The sequence below is a fragment of the Neopelma chrysocephalum genome, unplaced genomic scaffold (assembly GCF_003984885.1).
Source record: "Neopelma chrysocephalum unplaced genomic scaffold, ASM398488v2 Primary Assembly neopelma1_26, whole genome shotgun sequence".
Lineage (NCBI taxonomy): Eukaryota > Metazoa > Chordata > Aves > Passeriformes > Pipridae > Neopelma > Neopelma chrysocephalum.
In genome coordinates, this window is record NW_020897695.1 from 19,576,910 (window position 1) to 19,590,040 (window position 13,131).

The 13,131-nt window shown below is 38.2% G+C and overlaps 1 protein-coding gene across 5 annotated transcripts in view; it reads left to right on the top strand.

Annotated features, from left to right (window-relative positions):
* TPK1 (thiamin pyrophosphokinase 1) overlaps positions 1-13,131 on the top strand; it is a 311,065-nt gene that overhangs the window by 183,791 nt on the left and 114,143 nt on the right. For all 5 annotated transcript variants that reach the window (XM_027675796.1, XM_027675794.1, XM_027675793.1 and 2 more), the window contains one exon: positions 231-326. In XM_027675796.1, coding sequence (XP_027531597.1) covers positions 231-326 — 96 coding nt within the window. The remainder of the gene's footprint in view (positions 1-230; positions 327-13,131) is intronic.

Here is a 13,131-nt window from a genome sequence, read left to right on the forward strand (position 1 = left end):
AATATCTACTCCTTTACCCATCAAACTGCTATTTCATAGTAACTTGTTAAGCTGAGACCTATGGTCTTTGGGCTCTGTAAGGGTAATAGTCTTTTACTGAATTCTGCATCTCCATGCAGAGACTCTGAGCTATTGACTGCAGTTAATTTCACCAAAGACATCATTAGTTCTCAAAATTGAAAAATGATTGACTTTTTTTTCTCTCTCTGTTTTACTGCTTTCTTCACCAGGGATGCGAGTTAATTGAGACCATGGATCAGGACCTCACAGATTTCACCAAGTGTCTTCAGATACTCCAGAAAAAGATAGAGAAGAAGGGCCTCCAGGTAAAGACAACAAATCTTTTGTCTCTGGTTCTTAGTAATTACTCTTTCTCTCAATGTATTTAGGTTTATCTTATAAGTTTACACTGAAACGTAACTAGTTTCTGTAGCCTTGCCATTCTGCAGTTTTGCCATAATTTACTGCACACCTTGTAAGCGTTGATGCTTCTGCTAATAGGAATTACAAAGTGTGTCGATGAACAAGTGTTGGCTTTCTTAAAAGGCAGCTTACATTGATTTCTGTTAATGAACTACCCAAAGTACAGAAGAGCTGTTGTGGTTGGTGTTCAAAGAGTCCCACTTTGGCACGTAAATATATTTTCAAGACTTGACACACTAAGCATTGATGTTCATCTCCTTTCTCTCCCCATCCAAAGGTGAGATGGAGAGAGGGAATCTTATCCTGCCAATATTACATATGGTAAGCAATACCTCCTTCTGCAAACAGTTCCCCTGGAATCAAAGGGAGCCTTTGCAGAGCAAGCAGTGCACTAAACTTAAAAGGAGCCACATGGAGTTGTCAGCAGCTCATTTCATTTGAAAGGCAAGGAAGGCAACGTTCTGCCTCCTGTTCCACAGTTTAGTTTCGGAGGCCCACTTGTTTTGTCTCTCTGAGATGAAAAGTTAAAATTCCTTAGGAATTTTAATCGTGGTGGGTCAGTAGCAGATGTGCTCTTGGAATTGCTGCCCCTTCCTCCCAGTGGAACAATCATTCATAAGAGCTGACCTCTCTCTTCTGCTCTTCACCTGTGGGTAAAGAGAGGAAAGAGCTGCTGCATCCTCTTACCTAAGGTGAGGGCAAGAGACATGTAAGAAAATTAAAACAGCACAACATGGAAAAATATGCTTAAACCTCCTTTTTCCCCATTTTCACTGTGGCAGGATAAGGAAGTTGTCTGATTTTCTGAGATCACCATACTCCACCAAAGCAGCAAGGGATGGAAATGCCGATACCCCTCTCTCTTTCTTTCCTCACTCTAGGCTGATAAAAAATTAACCACTTTTTCCTTAAGCTATTTTGAAATGTCATGTTCTTCTAAAGGAAATAAATGTCCCTGGGACATTTTGGAGTGCTGTTGCATCTGCAGTTGCGTCTCAATACACACTGTTGTTCATCAGAGTTCTTTTCCCCATCAGTATAGACAGAGATGGGAAGGTTTCACCATACACTTCTCTTATCTGTTTGGCTGTGAGCCAGGAAACTCTTTGTATGATAGTTTATTTTCTTTTCCCCTATAATTTATCATCACAAGGGTTCGGAGGGGTGTCTTCCCATCCAGAATGGGAGTGATAATAAGTGCCATTGGAACAGATGTGCCTAGGATTTGTTTTGAACTTGGCAAGTAAGGTGCTTTCTTCTTAACAGAAATACCCTTAGAACAAAGGAGAACTTGAATGTTTCCTGGATTTTGTTCATTATCAAATCCCAGCTATTATTTTAGAGGGAATTTTTTTAAGCTATCACAACATGTTTTATAATGAATAATCAATGTATGGTTAAAATAAGAGCAATGGGAACATGGCAACTACAGATGTGTTTCAACAATAAGTAGTCTATTTGTAAAAGTTTGAATTCTTTGACCACTCTCATAATAAAGCCATGTTGAGTTGGCTAAAGGATACTGCATTGTAATCCTGGATGATATTTTCCAGAGAACAAGCCAGAATGTCATTGCAGTAATGCACTAAACCTAAGATTTCCATTCAGTTATATTTTCATGCCATTACATGTAAGAGATATGCTTTAAAAACAATGAATTTTTTAGACATGTAAAAAGTAACACAGAATAATTTTCTAAAACTAAGTACCATGTTCATGAAATCCTAGCTGCTTCTTGTTTACAGTGTCTATTCCATCAAACATAATAAGATGCTATCAGGTGATTAATGCACAGTAACTAGAGCATCATGCATTTCTATTTTTGGTCTTCTGCATTCTCTTATATAAGGTCATTGGCTCAGGCAGATAAAATGTGAAACTTAAACAAATGGAAGACAAAACTGTATCACAATTACAAGTTTGGTTTCCAATTTGCCCTTTGTTCAGAAACATTGAGTATAATTTGTTAGTAGGTGACTGGCGGTTCTTCAGAATGTCCTTGTAATGCAATGCGTAACTTGATGTCTGGTTTCCCAATAGCGCAGAGATTCTGAGCACTTGCAAAATACACTGTCCTCAGTTTATGGATGCAACCTCTTGGCTCCTCTGAAACTCTAGCCACTTTAAATACTTACATTTTCATTTAATTTAGGGGTTTTTATTGGTAACATTCTGCCATAAAAAATGTCAAGTGGTGAGAAAACAGCTGTCACTGAATTCTATGTTCACCTGGGAATCACATACAGCTGAGAAGAAAAGAAGGTCCAGGGTCTAAAAAGTAGAATTGGATAAAGAAGGGGTTCTTCATCTGCATATAGTTTTTTTGACCTCAAGTACAAACTTGCATGTCACAAAGTGGATTTTTTTTCCTTCTTGAAAAAATATAATAAAAGCTTTCCTTTTAACCGAGAGTATTAACTAGGTGGAATATGTCTTACTGGTTACAGGAAAAATATGTATGACACCAGTTTTTATTTTTTCCCACTCTGTCTGGCTTATCCAAAGTATTTGTCAAAGAGGAATATGACAAAGAGACACTACAAATCTGTTTTCTCATAATTTATAGTTGAAATAGCTAAACAAGGAATGTATCTCTTTAGTATCTTTAAAAAAATGATACCACAGTTATGATGTGCTTACTGCTCTTTCTGAGTAGCAGTATGTTAAGCTGGGAACTAAATTGCATTCAGAGTATGCCATGGATCCACAATCCTGTGACGTAGTTTGTCTGGATGAAATTCAACTGTGAGTAGCTGAGGTATTTGAAATGGATGTTCCTTCATTGGTTGGAGAATAAGTTATCATTGATCTGCTATACTGAATGGATAAAATTTCTACTCTGATTTATCAGTCACCTCTACAGAAGTTCTATGTCAAGGAGGTTTTTGAGATCACGTGAACATATGGGGGCAATATTTTGTTCCAAAGGAATTAAGTTTGCCTAATTTCCTTTCCATGTCTCTGCACCTTCATCACCCTCCTCCTCTTCCTTCCTGATCATCCAAATAGCTTTTGAACAAATAACTTTTGAACAGAGGAATAGAGTACTGAAAGATAATCATGTCAAGCAGTTTTCTTGGATGTCACCTGAGGGGAAGTGGAGATGAGATAGATACTCAGTATCTATCTGGAGAGAAGGCTGCAAAAAAAGTTGGTTTCGATTTTAAAGGTGTTTAGAGAGTTCAGTTTGAGAAGAGGCCTTAGAAATGTCTTTACAACAAGGAAATATGCATTTAACGTTGATGGTTAACTGAGACACAAATTTGGGAGAAAAAATGCATTAGTTCCTGAGCATCTTGTTTGATATAAACAGCAGTAATTCTGTCTTCTAGAACAATTAGCCAAATTTGTGACTGCTTTTTCTTTATTTCTTAAACAAACACTCTTAGACTAGTTTTAATACTCAGGGTTACTTATTTCTAGTTTACATTGCATATTTTTGTTGCATAGGCAAGTCATGCAGAAAGCAGCATTTGGGTCATTTCATGAAATCTAAGTCACCTAATTATATGTATTTATAATTGCATACTGCAGTGAATTTTAGAACAAAATTTTGCAAGCTAGAATCAGGCTTAATCTTCCCTATCCGCAGCCCTAATTCATTTTGTGAACTGCATTCTATTGGATGGGTGAAGCAGTGAAGTACCACCAAGAGAATCTGACTCCTGAAGTTTCTTTCCAACCTAAAGGCTGTTAGATATTTCTCTTTCTCTTTCTGCATGACTGTGAATACACATGCACACACATGTATGTGCAAGTACATATGGAAACGCACACATTGCACACATTTTCTGGCAGTGCACTATTCTGCCCTAAGTGGTGCTTTTTTAATATCTTAATAACTCTGTTTTTATTGCTGCTGTGTGTTTCTTTCACGTTGTTTATGGTCTATTAGGTGTGCACACTAATAGATTAAAGCTTTACTGCTTTAATCACTATTTAATTCATCCTGTAGTTATGTGAATACTTTCCTTTCTTCATTACAAGGCCTTCAAATAAACTTATTTCTACCTAGTACTACTTTCTGTTCTTAACTTTCTCTCACCTTAACACAAGCTATTTCAAGAAACCAACTGAACTGGCAAAATGATAAACAAGCTTACAATATCTCTTATTTAGGGATCAGCAGATCTTGCATTAGAAGAGTACACTATTATCTTTCATTTGCAGATCAGAGAGCAGAAGTACAGAAGCAACTTGTCCACAGTCTCCCAGCATGCTAGTTGTACAACTGGGGTTGATACTCCAATTCCCAATCTTCATCAAATGCTCTTTCCATAACAGCATCTCTGGTCTGACTCACAGGTAGCTTGTAGCAGCTCACACTAGTGAGACCTGGAAGTGTGTTTATGAATTTTGCAGCTCCAAGAAGAATCCTCATAATATAAAGATAGATTTAAACCTTTATCTCAGAGTTACAAACTCTGCTTTCTTTAACTGTTTCATCTAAAATACCATTTAGTCTTAAAACTAAGCTCTGGGACTTTTCATTTAACTTTATTATCTTTTCTGCTTAAAAAAAGTTAAAGCAGCTCATTTAGTTATATGGGCTGAGGATATAAAAAATGAATTTTATTGAAACCTACATGCCTTTTAGTGGTTTAATGTTAGTGTGCTTAAATTGATAAAAGTACCAGTGTCAATATGAAAAAGGGAAAATATCCAAACCAACTCTTCCTAAAAACCCTTGGCAATAAAGGCATACTATACTAACATTTCCATTTTCAAATTACACTTTAAAGGTTCAATCAGTCAGCAGTCTAGGATATTAATTCTTTTAAGTGAATGCAAACATTCTTCTCTTTGCATTTTTAAAGTATCATATCAGTCCACTTTCTTTTCTGTTGAGGGAGGCTAAACATATTAGCGCAGCCCTCTGTTTACGAAGTGCCGAAGAGAAGACAATGATGTTCATTTACCACCTTCAGCTATGCAGTGTCCAAACAGCTTATTAAGCCCTCTCTGCTTTGTCTTACATGAGGAAAAAGACCTTGAAGGAAAACAGAAAATGCTCTAAAACAAAAATTAGAAAATACTGTAAAAGAGAATATTTTTTTTACATAAAGAACAGTCCTACAGAGAAAGGGTATAATTACTGCAAATACTGTGCTCTGTTCAGCTTAGGTTTGTTTTTTTTCTATCAGTTGAGGTTATTCCTGATGATTTGACTTTTTTTAGCACTAAATACATTGGCTTCCATTCCTGACTGAGTTGTAATTTTGCTGCTCATGTTAGTAGTTGGTAATTTCATGATGGAACACTACTTGTTTTCATTTCTGAAGACTTTTGGGGATCCAGGACAGTAGTGGGAAGGGCTTTTAAAGCAAGGCTTAGAAATGAGGACAGTCATGCCAGGATTTGGGAACAAGGAAGTAACTAAATACCAAAACAGGAGAGGCAAACTGGAAAATACCAAAGCTGACATGGAGCTGGAGTATGAAGCTTTTATAAGAATCATGGAACCATAGAATCATTTGGGTTAAAAGGGACCTTAAGCATCGTCTAGTTCCAACTCCCAAGCCACAGGCACGGACACCATCAACTAGACCAGACTGCTCATCCAACCTGGCCTGTAACACTTACGGGGTTGGGGCATCCACAACTGCTCAGTGGAATCTGTTCCAGTGCTCCACCACTGGACCTGAAGGACCATAAGGACCCTGAAGTTTGTGGCTTTATCTCCAATTCCTGTGTAGGAGGCAGGATTGAGAATAAACCTGTTCAGTTTTTGTGGCACCGTTGAGTTTTTCTTCTTAATGCTTCACGGAAGGAGAATAAAAAATGCAAATGAGATATATTTTCAGGGAAGTTAAATACATGTAATGAGAAGGTTCTTATACTGCCAAGTGCTGCATCAAAAGATTTTCTTGAGTTATTAATAGTAATCCTCCTCATGAACTTTTCCTGTCCAAAAGAAACAAATGGATCTAAAGTGTATCCTGTTAATTCCCACTTCTAAAATGTAGAACTTCATAATATCTTCCAACTGGAGTAAATCCCTCCTATAGGGTTTTCAGACATATTCTTTTAACTCTAAGGTCCAAGTCCACCTTCCAGGAATGCAGTGTCTAACCCATGTTTCCTACGAATTATTTTAATGCTTTCCATTGTAAAGGTATGACAAAGTGCATTTCTTGCAATACAGGATATCACAACTTGCCAGTTCCCAAAGAGAAGCACCCTAATTTCATGCCAAGGAAACAAGCTGTCTACCTATTCCACTATAGCAAGACACACCAAGTATATCTTGTGTATATATGTGTTAGAATAATTTCATGCAAAATGAGTGTCTGCAAGAACACAGTGCATCACATACAAAGAAATTTTCTTATATAATCCTTCTATATTCTACTGGGGCTTGTATTTGATCTAGGATTCTGAAGAACACATTGATTTCAGTTTGTTTGTTTAAAAAAGTTAAACCCTGTATCAAACATTGGGGAGAGGAAGAACAAGGGGAAAAATACTGTTTATTAGGCAGTTCAGGGGATTTAAGAGATCAAGGATGTGCTCATTAACAGGACTGCAGAAGCTAATAAGGAAGCCAGCTACTGTTCTCTCAACTTAGTCAAAAGCTAAATATATTCGAAACAGAAAGTGTGAGGTTACTACAGGTGATGTACTGCTCCCTTTGTAACCACCAATTTTGTCCTGTTTACAACTCTTCATAGGAGATGTGATTCTCCCCCTTCCAGCCCCTTCTGCTTTACAGGAGCAGAACTCCCTGATAGCAGGTATTGCTGATGTTACTGACTCCATGCTGGGAAAATGGTCAGGCTACACTGACATACCATTATTCTCAAAAGACTATCATACTTGAATTGACAGAGTCTTGGAGGTGGATATTGTAGTAGGAAATGCTGAACAGCCATAACTTTTGACACCAGGAATTTTTGTGCAGTTCACAGAGTGAGCGCTCAGTTTGTTGCCTGAGATTTTCATAAATAACTTGTTTGGTTCTTTTTCCTGCTTGACACATGAATACTGCAGTGCTATGAAATCTCCCATAAGTTATGAGTATTTTTATGAAAATCTTTTTAGTTAATGGTATGTAAGTTTCTTATTAAGCATATTAAGAAATTTGTGCTAGTATGGTAAATTTTAACTGCAGATTATAATAGTCAGGGCATTTTTTATATCTCAAATATGGTTTCTTCCTTACTAAATTGAGATGCTTGTCAAGAATAAATGACAGGGTTTTGGCTATTGTTGAGATAGTTTCGTAAAAACTTTAGCAGTTTTCTACATTTGTGAATGTAAGAAACCCTGGCTTTAGAGAGCGCACTTTCATAACTTCATGAACTGCAGTGGTCTGGTCATTGAAGCAGTAGGTGAATCAATCAACAAATTACCTTCTCTTCTTTTTTATCCTCTTCAAGGAAACTTAACTTCAGTAGTGCATATAAGAATGCTTCCTTACCAGTTTTGGATTCTTTTTTTTGCATGACATTTTCCCTCTTTTTGTAATATTGTATGGCCTTTGAATAGCCAAAACAAACACTGAAATTGTAATAGTGGTCAAGGCTTTTGAATCTGTGGTGGCTCTTCCTCTTTTTTTTTCTTTTCCTTACCTAGAAAGGAGTATTGAGGGCAGAGGGGAGAGGAAGGTATTAAGGCTGTTGGAAAGTAAAAGTGTGTGGCTGGTACTATGCAGAAATGGTTTAGCCTGTTATTCCTGAGGCCTTGTTGTCTTCTACAATCCTTTGACTTTCCCTGACATCTATTTCTGCACCACTTGCTGACACCAATGGTGTTCAAGAAGGGGCAGAGGGGCTTACAGTAATTTAACTCTTCACAAATATTGTCAAAATGAGGCAGCCTCATAATATTTGAAACCAGCAAGTTTCCCTTTTAAACTACTGAACAATTAAGCACTGAACAATTAAAGCTCAATATTTTGTTCAAATTAAATGTGCACATAAAATGTTTACAGCTTCACAAGGGCCTCCAGTTTAAGAAATCGTGCTTCATTTCTTTTAAGTGTGTAGCTAAACTTATATGGTCTAGAGGGCAGTGTAGAAAAATAAAATAGATTCTGTAATTATTCAGGCTATGTGTAAATTACCTGCTATAAATACTGAACCTATGCTGAAAAGGAAAATTGGCATCCAAATCGTAACCTACTTTCTTCAATATAAAAATATATCCAGCCTCTTATAAACAAATGTATAAATTCAAGGCTTCTTTCTGCAAATCTGTCCTCCCTTACAAAAAAAATTCTGTACAGCCCAGGTATTCAGTGAAATCACTCAAAAGAGAAACTATTCACAGAATAAGGCCTGAGAGACACAGGAAAAATTTTCCATCTTTAGTTTCTGGTCTTATTTCTGTCCCTGGAGTATAATAAGATAGGCTATTATCCCCTTGTTCGTCATGAAGATTAATGTTCAGACCAGCTGAAAATATTACTGTTCTGTTGGGACCTATCGGGAGATCTTCAGACCTGTGTGAACCCGAGTTGAAACATTTTAAATAGCAGAGCTAATATCTTGCCTTACCCAGGCACAAGTGCCTCTTGCATTTATGTCCTCTGCAATGCTGCTGTGGGAGAGTTAAGGTCTCCCAAAGCTCTGCCTTATTTGTGGTGTCTTTTATACAGACTTCACTGCTAAATGTTATGATATGCAGCAAAAGTGCCTGAGCCGTTACCTCTTACTCAAATGAAATAATTAAAAAAAATAATAAATAATAATAATGGCCCATCTTCGCGAACGAAGATTTGGGGAAAGGTCTTTTACCTTTCCAGCCTGCGCAATGGATTTTTTAGGTGAGACACAGCCTGCGCTGAACTGAGCCCACCCTTTAATCCTAAGGTTCATCTGCCGGGGCCAAGCAAGCTTGGACAATGGCAGTGAGGTCCTCAGGACGTAGGTTTGTTTAGAGTGTCCTTCTCATAGATGGATGGCCACACAGGGCTAACGACCTCCATCAGGCCAGGAGACCGCGATTTGAACCCGTGGTCGCAGCAGTGAAAGTCCTGCACGCTAACCACTAGGCCACCAGGGGTCTCAATTAAAAAAAATATTTATATATATAATGGAATTTGAGATTTTTAAATTTTCCATATTTTGTATGGAATGTTTCCCCTTAAAAATCTGTTATTCTTTCCTTAAAATCTGACACCTAAACTTAATACGACAGAGTTGAAATAAAAATAGGTAGAAAGTTAATTTTAAGGAATAGACCCACCTGGTTTAGGAAGTCACAGGAAAAGGTCTCACCTGTCAATAGTGTTGAATTCAGCTTTCCGTGTTCATGGGAGGGTGTAAGCACCTGAGGGCTGCTGGCAGAGCATATCATATAGACACTCTTGTCTACAGAAAACCTACCCCCTTGCCTTGCAATAACACAGGGTTTTTTTATCTTCCTTTGTGGGCTTTCCAAGGGTCCCAAACCAGCGTCTGAGCAGGAGCTGAAACAAAACCACACAAAGGTATGGTGGGGAAGGAAAGGGAGATTTGTGGCCAAGACACACATCTTCTATTCATCCCAACATTCTAGAGAAACAGAAATAGTAAGGAGCTGAGTGATGAGGGTGATTATTTAGCCTGAAGTGGGGACTTGTATTGGGGTTTGTGTGCCGAGATGCTGGCAGGGGCTGCAGGGATGTCAATGAGGCAAGGTCTTGCTGTACACTCTTACTGATACAGGATATATATCCTGTTTGTGGGCTGGCAGGCAGAAATTACATTGTCTGATCTATCAGGTCCTGAGTAGCCAGGGACCTTCCTGTACAAGATTGTCTATCTGCCAGCAGGCTGCAGCAGGAGCCACAGACCAGACAAGACTCCGTGGTCTGGATCATGACCTGTATCCCTTGGGGGAATAACTTGGGGAGGCTTCTAGGGAGACTCTTTGCAGCAAAGAGCCTCTTCCTTATGCAGTGCCCTTCCCACCTGCCGACCCTTCAGCACAGGCTGCAGGCTGGCTCTAGTTGAAGGTTATGGAATGACAGGCATGAGCACAGTGGGGTGGGGGCCCTGCTGGCTGGGAGCCAGCGTGTTGTACTTCTGTTGACCCGCTGATCTTGTAACAACATGGAAATATATTGGAGGGAGAGGAAGAAAGGCTACTACAGTAAAGATTGACAGCCGAAGTTAAGTGAAGTATGAAATACAAAGCTCGCAATTAACAGATTCTCTTGAAGAGGATGGAATAATTTTTTTTCTTCCTTAAGTTGTTCATTGATGAGAGGTTTTAGATAGTTTGTGTTTCCTTTTTTTAACTCCTGAAGGCAATATACAAAATGATTAAAACCACAGCATGTGCCCAACACAGTGTTCACAGATCATTAAAGAGGTTTGCTAGACCATTTCAGCATAATCTTTTGAGGGCCTCTTGCACTGCTCCTAGTACAAATCCAGGACTTCCTTTATTAGGGATGTGATAGTTTGGTTATTGGTTTTGTGCTTCCATGGGGGTGATACCACCGTGAGAACTGTGGATAACAGTGGTTCTGTTATGGGAACAGAAAGATTAGCCTGATGCTTGTGAATGTCTTTTCATACTGCTTTAAAAGATGAGGAGATTTTATGATTTTTCAGCAGACACATGATTGATAGTCCTGGGATCCTTGTTCATGCACAGAATAAATGTGTCTGGGTCAAAACCAGCACACACTTTTCTACAAAGCCTCAGTGAATAAGTTGCTTTAAGAGTTTTAGTGCACTTTTACTTACTCACAACAGCATGGTAACAGAGTGGGGACAGGCCTTTCACCCAGAAAATGTGAGGCAATAAGGAATTCCAGTGACCCTGATCTCACATGCAGAAGGAATTGTAGAGCTTTCTCCAGCTGACCAGCAATGCAGAGTGGGAGTTAATGGTGTCCTTACTCCGTCTGAGGCACAGCGAGTACTGTTTGATCAAGGTCATAACATGAATATTCAGCATAGAAACAATCCGCCAAATTCAGATTGCTTGGAGTCCAGCAGTTCCTGTAGATTTTGTAGATTAGGTTTCTTTAAGTAAGAAAGAATTAAGACAATGGTTATGAAGTTTATGTTCCACAAAATTAATGCCAGATGATGTTATATACACTCTCAAACATTCCATTTACCTGCAAGAGAGAGCAAAGCCAAAGCACTGAAATGAAATAAGGTCATTTGACCAGAGATGTAAATACAAGTCAGTAGTAAAACGAGGTTTAAAATGTTTCCAGCTACTCAGATCTGTTACTGGATTTTGAGATTATCTTTCTCATTTCCATTTTACCATCGTACATCTTACTTGCTTTAAGCAGACAAATGCAATCTGTTTGCATACTTACTGTCATTAGCAGAAAGAATTAACCTCTTATTTGAAATAAAAAGGGTTATAAATAGAGAAAGTACTTGGATAAGAATGTAAGAAAATGAAGGTAAGAAGCAAGAAATGCTTTGTGAAAGAGCTGGAACAATATAATATAAAGATAAGTGGAGTCAGTGAGGTGAGGATGAAGTTGATTGAAGGTACACAGACAGGATGGCAGCCTTTGGCTGAGAACTCTTGTTCCCATGAAGTGTCAGATGTCTGAAATAACAAGGAAATTCTGGCTAGAGTAAAGAGGATTCTACCTGAGCAAAGTTCAGATGCTGCTGTGTGGTTCAGCGTATCATTCCTATAGGAAATGAATGCCATACCTTCATGTAAGACACTGAGCTAGAGAGCTAGTAGAATCAACTAAAATGTATAATAACTTGCTATATATTCAACATTGGGTAATAGGATTTTAATAGTTTGTTATATTTACACTGCAGTTCTGAGGATGATATAAAAAAATGACTGTGATCTGGCCAGCACAAGAGCTCTGATACAGCTATGGACAAATGAGCTAAAATCTACTTTGGCTCATTTGTTATCAAGGGAAGTGCTTGCTGTGTTTTAAAGTCTTCATGATTGATACAAAGACTAGAAAAGATATATCTGGAGTTTTAAACCACATCCTAATTTGACAAATTGCCTTAAAGAAAAAAATGCTTTTCTGGTAAACTGGTCAAAATTGAAGTGATGAAGCAACAAAGCAATATTAAATTTAGTATTCACATTACTACTTGATTGTTTTTCAACATACGATATACTTCAATATATAGGTATTTCAGCATAAAATAGGCTTCCAATGTACATGCATGTTACTACAATAATTTTATTGTCTATGTCATATTACTTCCAAAATTAAAGGAGTAGGCTTATGAATGACAGAAAATAAAGAAAGGCTGTGGAAGATGTAAAGATTTCAGTGAAGTGAGGTGATAAAAGGAAGCTATCTGACATCTGACCTATAATTGGCATAGTAATGTCTTGGATATTAGCAGTGGATAGTCTCCATGGTCTCAGAGGGTGGGAGTTTAATCATGACTTCAGAGCTTTTACAGCATCTTCCCTTTTTCCTTTAGGGGAGGTCTTTTTGCAGTTCTTTCAGTGCTGTTTCAGTAAATGTGTTTCCCTTCACCTACCCACTTCTCTAAACCCTAAGCATGTTTGTTTGCAAGTTGTCTGGCTGAAAGTGAGCTCATATGGAAAAAAGTCCTCTGAGTTGTTCGTCCTCTCCCTGGGGAGAGTATTTCTTATCAGAGATAATGAGCATGGTTTTGAAAAGAGTGGGCATCCTGTGCTCAGTTTGAGCCTTGGACTTCACTCTTGTATGTCATGGCAATGCTGACATTACAATGAATGATATTGCACACTTTTCACCCACTCCAGGCAGTTCCCAGCTTCCTGTATCCTTAA